General features: G+C 44.8%; 1 protein-coding gene across 1 annotated transcript in view; it reads right to left on the bottom strand.

The window, feature by feature from the left end:
• The window catches only part of RYR3 (ryanodine receptor 3), a 394,047-nt gene that overhangs the window by 20,210 nt on the left and 359,663 nt on the right, over positions 1–14,174 (bottom strand). Inside the window, exons 89-96 of the mRNA XM_007462557.1 lie at positions 13,921–14,049; positions 10,933–11,037; positions 9,100–9,181; positions 7,118–8,445; positions 4,809–4,867; positions 3,453–3,621; positions 2,301–2,387; positions 548–748 (exon numbers count right to left, since the gene is read on the bottom strand). Coding sequence (XP_007462619.1) covers positions 548–748; positions 2,301–2,387; positions 3,453–3,621; positions 4,809–4,867; positions 7,118–8,445; positions 9,100–9,181; positions 10,933–11,037; positions 13,921–14,049 — 2,160 coding nt within the window. The remainder of the gene's footprint in view (positions 1–547; positions 749–2,300; positions 2,388–3,452; positions 3,622–4,808; positions 4,868–7,117; positions 8,446–9,099; positions 9,182–10,932; positions 11,038–13,920; positions 14,050–14,174) is intronic.

Genomic DNA, 14,174 nt, shown 5'->3' with positions numbered 1-14,174 from the left:
AACCGCTCTAATGTGCCCAGGCAGACACAGAATCAGAGAGAAAATGGTTATCATTTTAAGCCATTGAATTCTGGGGGGTGATTTGTTATGCAGCAATAGGACAACGGAAACAGTAACTCATCTCAAATAGCTAAGACCGAATAATTTCTGAAAGGTGAAAAGCATTTTTATAGAACTTTCAACATAAATTCAAAGGTGAGAAGAGCCCCTCATCACCAGCTCCATGCCTGACTTAGCCCGATGATTTGGACTCTATGCAATGTCACGAGGGGTGGCTGAAGTGAGACTCCTGGACCAAGGCTTCTCAAACCAGAGAGTGAATACAAATCACCTGCGGATCATGTCCACTGCAGATTCTGATTTAAAAGGCTCGGGTAGGGGGCAAGGGTCTGCAGTTTTAACCCGCTCCTGGGTGGCGCCCAGGCTGCGGCTTCACCAACCTTAGGCTGTTAGTCTGAAGTCTTAGAGAACAAAGGGCTGGCTGGGTTCAAAAATGATGCTTCTTCCCCAAGGAGTCAGGTTAGATTCAGAGTGGCTGGCAACTTACCTTCAGGCAGTAATAGCCCACCACGCAGACTAAAGAAATGATGGTGTGGATAACGGCCAGGGCCCGCAACGTTGGCGCCATATATCCAGTGCTCTCCTGCAGGACAAAGAATACCACTGCTTCTTCCTCTTCCTCATCATTAAAGGAATTCCACAGGTTTGCAATGTCTTCTGTCTCTTCTTCTAAAGGTTCCTCGGTGACCTGGCCCAAAACACACACTCTCTTAGAAACACCGGAAAGACCTCCGCCACTGGGCTCTCCCCACATATTTTACACTGCTGGGATTTGCTGTGCAAATAGTAGTGATTCCGTATTACTCGGTGAGGGAATGAGGTTTTTAGGTACCTCGTTCCTGGGAATCTCCAGGATCTCTAATAATTGCAAACAAAAGTTTTAAGAGACAAAACCTCCGTCTTGAAAACAAGCCCCAAATTTAAAAGTTAGGAAAGCGTTGCGACATGTTATACAATCCTTCAGCTGCAGGAGGTAATCTTTGAAATGCTACGGCCTGGGGCTTCCCCAGTGGCCCAGTGGTTAAGCAACTAAGCCCGTGCGCCACAACTACTGAGCCTGTGCTCTACAGCCCATGAGCCACACTACTGAGCCCGTGTGCCACAACTACTGAAGCCCGCGTGCCTAGAGCCCGTGCTCCACAACAAGAGAAACCACCGCAATGAGAAGCCCGCGCACTGCAACAAGGAGTAGCCCCAGCTCGCCGCAACTAGAGAAAGCCCGCGCGCAGCAACGAAGACCCAACACAGCCAAAAATTAATAAATAAAACAAATGAATTGAAAACAAAAAAATGCTACAGCCTGGGAGGAGGCTAGGACAAACTCGCATATGCACAAGTGCAGACATTTCCCTTCTTTCTTAGATGCTACTAACACCCGTGGCTTCACTGCCATCCTTACACAGTGACTCCCAAATCGGCGCCTTTGAGGCTGTTACCGCGCACGTCCAGCTGCTTGCTGGCCGTCTCCACATGCATGGCTGAGTCACCTCAACCTCTCCATGTGTTTAAAGCTAGGCTTCGCCATACCCCTCTACAGACTTCCATTCTTCTGCTATGGGCAACAGCAAGCCATTAGTTTATCAAGTGCAATACTGACGTGGATAAGAGCATATTTTATAAAAATTAGAGTTGTGGTTTTCAATAGGAAGGGAGAGAGGCAAGAGACGGAATAGCCAGTTAAAGACGATGTCAAAAAAGAAGCCAGGACCTACAGCATTCATTAGTTCATCCTACTAACATTTATTATGCATCTACAGTGTACAAGACCCACTTACCAACATTCAAAATCTTCATTTATCTCGATGAGTCCCTGTCTTCCACATCCAGAAACCAACTCCTATTAATTCTTCCTTCATAATAGTTCTAACATACGGGCCAACTATCATGGTTCTTTGTTACCTTATTCCTCAGCGAAAGAACTGTATTTATCATTCAGTTTGAAATACCTTACAGCTCCTAATATAGGGTCTAGCCCATTGTAGACACCCAACAAATGTCTGCAGAATTAAGTAGTAACTAAAACAAGCCTGAGTGATTGAAATGGTGCCCTAACTGGCTTCCCTTACAACCAGTCTCTCTATTCTCCCCATTGCTAAAGACAGTGTCCTTTGTTTTAGAAGCCAGTGTCTTAGAAGTTTCCTTAGATATTAGAGTTTTTGCTTGAATTAAGAGCATAACCTCTACTACTTTTTAAAAAGTATATAATCTATTCACCAAATACCCCCTGAATGAAGCGTCACCTTGTAAAAGAGCAGGATGAAGTTGATAGCGAAGGCTACAAACAGAGCAAGGAGCCTCAGGTTGTAGAAATTCCTGGCCAGGTAGTGCTGAAAAGAAAAGGACAGGCAGAAGTAGAAGAGCTCTGGCAGCGAGAAGGACCTTCCCTCTTTCACACAGATGATCTTCTCTGATTAGAAGTTTACACAGGACTAGTCCTACTCTTTGGTAACCACTCATCTAGGACTGTCCTGGCCTTCTTACGACTTATTTGGGGGGACCAAAATTGATGATTTTTTAAAAAAATTGCTCAGAATGATGCTCAAGGGAACCCTGCTCTGGTTTAAACCTCAGGGAAGCAAAGGCCTAAACACGCCGCCAGCACAGGACTCATGCTGTTATGAAGGCATATGTGCGTGCATACGTGTGTATACCCTCCACACAGCAAGTAAGCAGTCAATTTGGACACTATGAGTGATCTAGGCCCACCAAAGACCCCTGAAGCTCCCACCCTGGCTGCAGCCAGACTGAGGAGGCTGAGAGTCTCTGTCTCTTTGTAAGTCACAGACCCAGCGCTTCTGCCTCTCCCCTTTTAGGGGGAACCGTTCCCATACCCACTGCCATCTTCCCGGGAAAAATCGACACTTGAGGACTGGAATGGTAGCTGCTTGGGGAAGCTCTCACCTTCTCCGTGGAGCGGGGCTCCCACCAATGGTGCTGGGAGGTGTAGTCCTGGCTTTCAGCAACTGTGCCTCAGTGGGCAATTTGCCGGAGAAAGGATATTACAAGCTGGGCTGAGGGTGTGTGGAGTAACAAAGCTTTTGAGGACTAGTGTGAGAACCTGACACAACACAGGAATGTTCTTTCTGCATCTGGATGATCTCACTACTTCTGAAGTTCTGGACCAGGATGGGCCGAGTCCCCACCTAGCACACATAAAGGAGCAGCTCTTCTAGAGAGAGGGCGGGGTAGAGGGGCTGCAGCACCTGCCTTTTCCCCGTTCCTTTCCCTCCAACACAAGGGACAGACAGATAATCGAGAAGAGGGAAGGAAGAGGAATGAGAAAGACGAGGAAGAACAACTAACCAAACGTGAAACGAAGTCAGTGGCCACTTCTCTGAGGTCCGCCCGGGCCAGCGCCTGCACCCGAGCGGGGCCAGGGCCAGAGCACTCACCAGCAGCTTGGTCTGATAGATTTCCAGCCCTTTAAAGAAACTGGCCATGAAGGCTTCAGGCTTCTCAATTTTCTGGCCACACCATCGCTTCTTCCTTTTGGTCGCATCTGCCCACCCGGCCTCGGCCTGCTCTTCTTTGGCTGTGTCCTCTTTCTCCCCATCTTCCGTGCTGCAGGAATGAGAAGGCCACTCATCATGGAGGGGAGAGGGAGGCCGGGCCCTCGCAGGGAAGCTAAAGAGAAATCTTGGCTGAGATGGGTGGGAGATGTATTATTCCTTGAGGGTGGGAACCTCAGGTCTTTATTACCCATAGTGCTTGGTTGTCAACTTTGTATTTAGGAGCGGTGCCTGCTTTGATGAGTGACAGTCACAGGCGTACATCAGTTATATACAAGTTCTTCTGAACTTTGCCTTACCAACCTTTTTCCCCTTCAGAAATGGTGTCCTTTATTTTCTAGGCTTTCATGGGCATTACCAACAGTACCTATTCTTCTAAGTTTGTCGTAGGAATTAAATGAGATATTGTATAAAAGAGCTTAGCAAAAGGCCTGGTATGTAACAGTTATTCAGTAATTACCAGATATCACCATCATCAACATTATATGAAGTTGCTAAGTGTGAGTGTTTGATAATTTGCTCGGTCAGATGGTGAAACTCTGATCTACTATTTGGAGTCTAAAGTGAACAAAATTATTAGACTGTGTTTACTGTATAGCTGGGGTAAAAAAGAAATGTATCCACACATGGAAAGATGCTCACCATCACTAATTATCAGGGAAATGCAAATCAAAACCACAAAACCTCACGCCTGCCAGAATGGCTATCATCAAAAAGACAACAAATAACAAGTCCTGGCCAGGATCTGGAGAAAAGGAAACCCTTGTGCACTGTTGGTGGGAATGTAAATTGGTGCAGCCACTATGGAAAACAGTATGGAGATTCCTCAAAAAACTAAAAATAGATCTCCTATGTGATCCAGCAATTTCACTCCTGGGTATATATATCCAAAGAAAACGAAAACAGTAATTCCAAAAGATACATGCACCCCAGTGTTCACAGCAGCATTATTTACAATAGCCAAGACATGGAAGCAACTGAAGCATCCATCAATAGCTGCATGGATAAAGAAAAGATACACACACACACACACACACACACACACACACACACACACACAACGGAATATTACTCAGCCATAAAAAAGAAAAAAAAGAAATGTATCCAGGGCCTGCACAATATCTGTTTCTTATATTAATAGAAATCAAGCTTTCTATTTACCATAACAACAAAATAGTAGTTAACATCGAGAACTATTAAGCACAGCAATTAGAGCAGCCCATGCTACCAAGAACTTACTCTGCCTTCTCAGACTCCACTTTTCCTTCGGCTTCGTGAGCTTCTTTCGTCTCTGCTGCCTAGACAAAAATAACAATCAGTCAAACTTTCCTCAAAATAAACAAGTTCATGGTGATGAGCCACATCACTGGCCATTTTACTCTCCATGGTCATAAGTCCCAACGGCTTTCTCTCTTTATGCTTCTGCTTTTCTCAGGATCACAGGACATAGGTGTCCTGCTATATATTAAGCTGCTCTAGAGTGGTAAGACAAAGGATTTCAAGCTTGAAAACATAACCGCCCTGTTATTATTCAACCCAAAGAAAGAACTTTTGCTGGGACGTTGTCAGAGCCCCGTGGCAGTGGTCCTCCTGCTTCACGGGGTCGGGGAGAGACGGAACACGGGTCCAATCCAGAACCTGCGTCCATCAGACAGTATCTTCAATTCTCTTCCATCACCCCAATCCCTCTGATTGATGACCACTGCACTTAGAATAAAATTCAAGCTCCCTACACCAAAGCCTATAAGGCCTACACGATCATGGCCTTTCTCTCCATTTTCACCTTGCATCACTTGACTCATTTCCAGCACAAACATTCAGACCTTCATTCCTTTCCTGGGACATTCCAAATCCTTCCCTGCACCAGGACCTTGGCACATGCCATATCATTTGCCTGGAATATGACTGCCCTGGCTTTTGATGGGCCTGCCATTCTTCAGGACTTGGTTCAGATGATACCTTTGCAGATGTTCCTTGAGTATCCTACTTATAGTAGGGCCCACATTCATTCTGTAACACACGACCTTGTTCATTTATTTTAGCATCTGTCAAAAATGATAATTATTTGTTGTCTTCTTCCACTAGAAATTAAGCGCCTTTAAAACAAAAGTGTTGTGTCTTTTGTTAATCAATGTATTCTCATATCCTAGGAACACAGCCTGGCATGTAGCAGGCCTTGAATGAGTCCCTTTTATGTATCAAACTCTGTTCTAGGCCCTGGGTGACATCAGGGAGCAAAACAATAAATAAATTAATACTGTCAGAATGCTTATGATTCGGATACTTCTCTCCCTGACTCTCTAACCCAGGTGAGACATCTCTCCTATACATTTCCATAGCACCTGATAGACGTCCTAATGTTCTTCTTGCTTGTACTGACCTGTCCAATGTCTCTCTTTTCCACTAAATTATAGGGATGATGCATTTCTCATTCACCACTGTATTCCCAGAGCCTAAAACAGTGACAAGTGAATATTAACTATTCAATAAACATTCACGTAAGAAATGAATAAAGGGGCTTCCCCGGTGGCGCAGTGGTTAAGAATCCGCCTGCCAGTGCAGGGGACACAGGTTTGAGCCCTGGTCCGGGAAGACCCCACATGCTGCGGAACAACTAAGCCTGTGTGCCACAACTACTGAGCCTGCGCTCCAGAGCCCGTGAGCCACAACTACTGAAGCCCGTGTGCCACAATTACTGAAGCCCGCGCGGCTAGAGGCCGTGCTCCGCAACAAGAGAAGCCACCGCGATGAGAAGCCCGCGCACCGCAAAGAAGAGTAGCCCCCGCTCGCCGCAACTAGAGAAAGCCCACCGTGCAGCAACAAAGACCCAACTCAGCCATAAATCAATCAATCAATCAATCAATCAATCACTTTATTTATTTTTAACAAAATGAATAAAGGTTGACTTTGGGCTCTGATCGCTTTACATTTCTCTCCATACTCTCTTTATCGCTAGAATGATGCTGTGAGCTGGATGCTGCACCACCCAGAACTTTCCATTCAGGCCAAAGGGCTCTGAATTACTGCTATCTTAATCTAGTTGACTGACTCAAAGTCCAAACTGGATAGTGGTTGCATCACAAGGATGAAAATGTCCCAAGCGTGATGAAAGTCGCTGGGCACTGTGCTAAATCATATGATAACATCTGGACCTTTTAGGATACTGCAGAAGTTTATCTCACCAGAAAGGTCTCCTCGTTTGCTATACCTGGTTTTCTATGCTTTCAGTTACTGAATGAACCTGTGCGCCTTGAGAACTAACCTAGTAAAGGTGTGGAAGCAAGTTGAGGGTCAAGGACCATCCTGTTTGAACTCTACAATGTAAACTGGGAGACCATTCAGCAATTAGATATTGAGACAACCACCTAAAGTCTCATCTCTCCAGACGTGGCAGAGCTGGAATTATCAGATCAGGGTAATCACAGATGAGCTGGTGTCTAACACAACGTCGCCTCCTAGGAACTGGTGTCAGTACTGACGGCAAGGTAGAGTGGCAAGTCTTTTTCTAGGGATAAAGAAAGATGATGATAGAAACAAATCATGCTTACCTGTGCTTTCCTTTTCTCCCGTACAGTACTCTCTAACGTGGGGGGTTCATCCTTGCCAGTAATCTCAGAGAGGTCACCCAAACCCACTTCAGGCCCATGCTTTAAGCCACCTTCTTTCTTTGACTGGAGTCCGAAGAGATCTGACATAATATCCGCATCTCCCCTCTCCGCCTTTACGAAGCGCACGAGTTCCGTGGCGATACCCGGCTCGGGCACTTCTGCCCTCTCGGCCTCCATCGCATCATCGTGGATACCAAATTGGGTTGGGTCAGGCATGTCACCCAGGATCTTTGTGACTCTGATGTTCTTTGCGCCTTCTATGAGGCCCCCTCCAAACACCGTGCTCCAGAGAATCTGAAAGACTCCTCCCAGTATGGCGCAGAGCAAGTGGAAAAGCCCCACGAACAACGTCCAGAAGAAAGAGAGGAACACCTTCACCAGCTCCTTCAGAGTCATCTTCTTTACCTTCCTACACTGCTTCTTGAGGTTCTTCAGGGTGGCCCTCTTCACAAAGTTGGCCACGTTTCTCTTCACTGAGGCACAGGCCACGGCAAACGCAGAGGCACACTCAAAAGCCTTGTCGTCCTCTTCACCCTCAACTTCTAACGTATAGGAAGAGTCTTCATTTTCTTCCTCCTCCTCTTCTGGCCTGTCGGCTGAGTCCGATTCTGAGATCTGTGATGCTAACTGCATCTCAAAGATGGTGTCTTCACAGAAGTTCACGAACAGCTCCATCTTCTCTTGCTCTCCGCCTTCGTTGACGACATCAAAGATGAACTGCTGCTTAGACTCCTTCACCTGGGGCTTCTCCCACTGAGTTCGACTGGACTCACTGATCTCAAAATAAACACGCTCAATTTTCTTGGCCTCACCCATGATCTCAATGCGTCCTAGGTACGGTTCAAAGTAAGTGAGTACGCTTTCGGCTGGGTCCAACAGACACTTAAGGCGAGAATCATTTGGCATATGCTCGGAGAGGTTTGTCAATAACACCGCCACGTTAAACCCTATGTCCTTGGCCGGCTCGTGGAACCGGTCTACAAAGTCAACGTAATTAAACATGTCATTCTCATCCGCTTCTGCGCACGAAAGGAGAAAGTCAATCTCCGACTGCGTGTACTGTTTTTGCCCTTCCATGGCCTTCTGGAATTCCTTTTTGGAGATGATCCCTTTCCCATCGGGGTCATATTCTTTGAAGGTGTCTGAGCCGGTTAAGTCTTTAAGTTTCAAGAACATGTCAAAAAATTTCAAGATCATTTCTACATTGGTAGAGGACTCTACCAGTGTGTCAACCATCTGCTTGCCAATAGTTCCATTTACCACATTCCCTGTGAGGCAGGTTCAAAAAGACATACAGATACATAAATAAACCCATGTCATCATGTAACTGGTCAGGCAGATATTTTGTAGAAGACTTATATGCCAAATCGGTCAGCTCTTTTCTGACCGTGATGATTTGAAAATGGGTAGGAGGGAGCAGCAAGCCATAAAGACTACACCACCAGGAGCCAAGGGGGAAAGAAACACAGGGAAGGAGGAGGTGGCCACACCAGTGCCTTTTGTCTGGCCTGGGGCCTGGACAGGGGTTTCATTATCAGATTATCAGGGACACATAGGGATAAGTGGTGCCCCTCTAATCCCCCTAGACCTAGGAGGGTGCCCAACTAGATGGCTGGCATACACACTGGCAGCCAGATGTATCGAAAAGCAATGGGGAGAGGGAGAGGATAGGGAAAAGCAAAGCTTGGAGGTTTTCCCCAGTTCATTCTGGCTTTCCTACTGAGATAAAATGAGTTGGTTTCAGGCTTTGTCCATCAGACCATGTGCCCCTCACTCATTTTTTTGTTTCTGAAAATTTGGTTTTCTAACCAATGTCATATGGCATCAATGACCTGCCAGAAGGATAATCTGCGTGATTAGTACGGTTAGTGCTCGGACCGATTACAGTTGTGTGATTGCCTAGTTATACCAAACAGCCCAACCTTCCAGGAGGGACAGAAGCATCACCACCATGTCCTGAAGGAGATCCAAGAGTTCCTTCAGCAGCCCGATCTGACTGGAATCCTAGAACAGAAACAGGAGATACCCCTGAGCTATCTGATCCCTCAGTAAAGTACAGGGCAGTGAGCAAGGAGAGCCTGCTCTGGGAAGGTCAGGTGAAGGCTACATCCATCTCCGGAATGAGCTCCCTTCTCACGGTGAATGCGGATGTCTTAGCATCCTCTCTTTGTAGCATCGGGAGGCTTGCTGCAGCAGCGCTCATACAAAAGAGTTCCTTTACAGTTTTCCTTTTATTAACGCAACGTGGCAGATATACCAATTGTTGTCCAAAACTACTGAACAACCCAATCCACCAAAGAGCCGTTAGGTATCTCTAGTAGCTTAGGTTGCCATTTTTCATACGGAAGAATTACCAGTGAGCTTTTGGGGAATACTACTGCAATCCAATTAAAGTATCAAGGTTCTAATCACCAATTGGGTTCTCCTTTCTTTCTTAATTTAGGTTCTCCTGATTCTAACTGGTGGTGATCTGGGTGCCAGTGGTCCCTTAAAATGTTATTAATATATCATCGAGGCCATTCCTCCGGATGGTTTGGATACCAGTCTGTTTGGCTTTCATTTCAGCATTGCAGACAGGGCATTGCCAAGTGAGCTCTGGGCTTGATACCTGTGTCACAGAAGCAAAACAATCCTTGGAAGATCTGAGGGGGGGAGTCTGAGGGTGAGGTTAAAAAATGCATTCTGCGCGGCCACACTTCTTTTACAGACTCTCTCTCACAAAGACATAGTTCTTTGGCCCTTCAGCCTTCAGAGGGATTTTTCTAGCACCTTTGGAGTGCGTCACAGCTGTCCACAAAACATCAGAGAAGTGTGGACTGTCAGAGCTAGAAGAGCCCTCAAAGGTCGTCTATTTTAACTCCCAATATTTTATAGATGATGAAAGCAAAAACCGGAAAGGGGAAGTGACTTCCCAGAAGACACCAGTGAGGAGGTGGCAGGGTCAGGATCCTGTCTCTGGAGCCTCTACACCGCACTGCCCCACTGGGCTGATAAATCGGCAGCCCTCCCAAGAACTCTCTCCTCCCATAAGGCCAGAGTCAAAAGGGGAAAAATGAAAGGGGAAAATAGCACATTCCAAAAGAGAGAGGCAGATGTGAGAGCCTTGACAATTTTAGATACACATTATTTAAATTAATGCTGCCAATGTTACTCTGAGCAGCCTGAAACATATCCTGAAGTTCTCCCTCATGTGTTGCCATGGAGAGAGGCCATCGACTACTACAGACACTACATTTATTTGTTCATAATAAATGCTCTGAGCGATTCCGATTGATCTTGCCAGAGAGATGGGGAGTGAGAAGGAAAGGCAGAGATGGGGAAGAGGGGAAGCAAAGGTGACAGAGAAGGGAGATGTGAGTTACAGAGACATGCAGACATCTGACAGAGCAGACAGGGGGGTAGATCATGTGCATAAATTGCAAAACAGTGACAAGGAAGCAAAAGGGATTAGCACCATAAAAAGCAAGTGTTGAGGCCATTATGAAAAGGGTAGGCTATTATGAAAAGGACACAAGGGAGAAAGCTGCATTCATGCAAAAGCCTGTCTGGGACACCCCCACCCGCCCCCACCTCCCCGCAGGTGTTCATTCCTATCTCCCACATAGGCCCTCATTTTAAAAATGAGACCTGATCTGCATGGCTTTTCCAATCATTTCATCAAGCAGCCACATCCACAATGGGAAGACCAGGGGGTGGGGGTTGACTTAGCGTTTCACACCAACGACACGTCGGGAACGGGGAACGGGCCACAGTACCTGAGAGAGTTTCATCTGCATGTTAGCAAATACATGGAGAAAGCCGACCACTGCATCCCATAGCCTACTGTGAGCGAGGCTCTGCTGGTTCCCAATGCAGGGGCCCTACGGAGAGGAGGACATTCTTATTTCACTGGAGCATCACAAGCTGCTCTGAAACTTGCCCTAGTAAGGGCATTTGACATCAGCTCATATATGTAGAGAGCTCTTTCCAAAAGTCACATATTTTGCAGCTCAATATTTTCCCAGGATATTACTATTCTCCCCACTCCATCGGGTCCCCCCCGCCCCTCAATCTTAAGATCCTATGTCTAGGAAAAATCACTAGGAATGTCACAGTGCGGTGATTTTCAGAGATTTTCTTCTAGCTTCCGTTCTTATGCTAGAGGACATTATTTAAGAGGTAAATGCTCTGGTTGAAACAGGACTGAAGGGTACTCCTGCCGACTCTGGCCCACACCTTGGCCTAAGAGGGGTTCTGAGGAACTCCAGGGTTCCAAGGAGCACAATTTGAAAACCAGGCCCTTGTGCACGCATTGTTTGCAGGCAAAGCTGCATGTTAAATGTGATGACCATGTGGCTATCTACTTAAGTGAAAAAATCTGAATTATATTCCTAATGTTCAACTACTTTTAGGATCTTCTTATCATTAACCTAAATGTCAGGTACATCATCTCTATCTTTTCTGAAAGCCAGACATAGACGGATGACTTGATGACCAGTCTGCATTTTTCCTGTCAATAGCCTTTCCTATTTTGGAAGATCATTATTGAACCACTGTTTCTTTTCTCTTCTTTTTAAAAATCAGTTATTTGAAATTCTTCTGAATGGAGAGTTGTCTGTTCTTTCTTATTTATTTAATCATTTATGTATATCAGTATGGACTCCACACATTCATTTTATGCTTTGGGTTATAATTCAGTACTACTTTATTTACTTTCTTCTGTAGCTCTAATTTTTCCAGTTTTGGCCATTGGGAGCTCTTTCAGTTGGCTCCTGTATCCCTTTGACATACCCCCATCATTTTTTTTTAGCATTCTCTTGCACTATAGCATTCTCCAGGCTCATCCTGTATGTTTCCAGCCCTAGTTCTAGAATCAGCCGTTTCTCTACGGAGCCCTATTTCCTTTCAATGGAGAATGGTATTAGAAACCAAGATCTGGGCTCTAGTTGTGCTTGTTGCTACTGGGGTATCATTTTTCAGGTCCTCCTGGCTGACAGAGCAGCAGAAATATGTGTGTTGTCCTAATCCATGTGTATACACATATCCATAAATATTTCCATATGTAACCATTTGTATCTATGTTAAGCTGAACATGAGTTTAGCACACAAATGTCTCTGACTCTCATTCATTCCCACAGGGATCTTCCCTCTCCTCTGCTTGCTCCTCTGTAAGTTCCCACTCCAACAGTGAGAAACCTGGTTCACTTCCATTATATATGTATAATGGTTTCAGAATTATTAACACATATCCACATGGGAAAAACTGCATCAACCAAAGTGCTTATGTATAGCTCCTTTTGCCTTTGGTCTTTCAGACTGTACTCATTTCCAAAGTTTCTTAGGCCAGCACCTTATTCCCTACCTCTTCAGTGAGGCTCTTTTGTATACATATATATTTTATACATTTAGAGCCTTCTGTCACATTCTGCCTATGTTCTTTATCCTTAACTCTTCCTTATAGCTTTTTCCTATATTTTTCTACACTTTAATCACTCTCCAAATCACGCTTCAACAAACTTTCAAAAGGAACACTGGTACTAGTGTTCTAGTATCAAGTTCTAGAAAAGGCTTGGCAGAATTCCCAGGGAAGAAGTGAGCAGGAGAAATTTTGCCTGCGTCCCTAAATCAAGTAAGCTTGTTTAAAAATCACTGTTCATGTACATTTGGTGTCTGATCCCTAGAAGCCTCTAGATTCTTTGTTGAAACAAAACTGATTGTTGAAAGAAACTCACATTCACCCCAAATACGCTTTTCTTTTACATGTGGGTTAAGTGCTCCATAGGAAGTTCTGGAGACTAGGATGGGCTCTGCAGAGAGCAAATCAGATGCTTGTCAGATCAGTTCAATGACCTTCATACGTATTTCACATGCTGTGAAACTTCAGCTCAGTCACCTGTTCCTAGGTTTATCTCCCTATGTTCTTACAATCCTTGAGTAAAGCATGGATCAATATCTTCCTTAAAATCCTTCTTTTCAAGTCTTAGTCTTAGTCTTGTGTTTATTTTAGTAAGCAAATATGATCTGAGTGTGCCAGTTGGCTCAACATATCGATCTTAAAAAATCTTATATTACATCACAGAGCACCATGATATGGCTACTGATTTCACAGCAAATTCGGCCTGAGGACGTCCTCTACTCCTTTTCACAGTAGCTAGACCACTGTAGGCAATGAGTAGAGAATGCTGTGAACAGAGAAAGACTGCTGTGAGACGTTCAACCTGAAATTTACCTGTTGATTTGACTGCCACTGCACTTAGTTTATGTGCTTCTGAAGTTACCTTTTCCATAGAGTGAATTTCTGACAAATTAGTAGGCTCTCATGAATTCTCTTTTTAATCTCAAGGCTCAAGATAATACCACTTGTCCCTTTATTCCTTCATTCTATCAATCATTCCTCCACTCCACTCTCCATGCTTACTGAACACCTCTGATGTGCCACACATGCTAAAAATGAAGAATTTTAAAACGAATAAGAAATTTTCCGTTGACAAAAAGATTTCAGTCTAGGAGGGAAAGCACAATGTTAACCAGATAAATGCAAATAAAGTGTGACACTGCTATTTACAGGTCACAGTGGGGTCCATAACCTACAGCTTCTCGTAGAGTGTAGGTACTACTGGTTTCTATTTATAGGTAAGGAATATTGTCAGTGCTATAGCTGGATGCACAGTCCACATATGCAGCCAAGTATTCCGTAGGGAATTAGAATATGGGAATGTTAAAAATGTTCTCTTGTTTTCAGGCATGCACTCTCTAGCACATACCTGGATGTATTCCGTAAGAGAATTGAAAATCTGCTTGGTGACCGCCAGGGCTTTGGAAAAATTGTGCTGTCCTGATTCATCAATGACGTCCTTCCCTGAATAATACCAGTAGAAGTCACTGATTGATTCCTAAGAGCAAAAAAGGAGAGTTTAGTATTTCTCACGTATCAGTCCGTGAAGCTAAACCCAATGTTCAGGAAGAGTACAAGAGCGTCCTACATTTCTTTTTTTTTTTTTTTTTTTTTTTTTTTTTT

Source organism: Lipotes vexillifer, unplaced genomic scaffold (assembly GCF_000442215.2).
Source record: "Lipotes vexillifer unplaced genomic scaffold, Lipotes_vexillifer_v1.1 scaffold164, whole genome shotgun sequence".
NCBI classification, from domain to species: Eukaryota; Metazoa; Chordata; class Mammalia; order Artiodactyla; family Lipotidae; genus Lipotes; species Lipotes vexillifer.
This window is presented reverse-complemented; position numbering and strand designations above follow the sequence as displayed.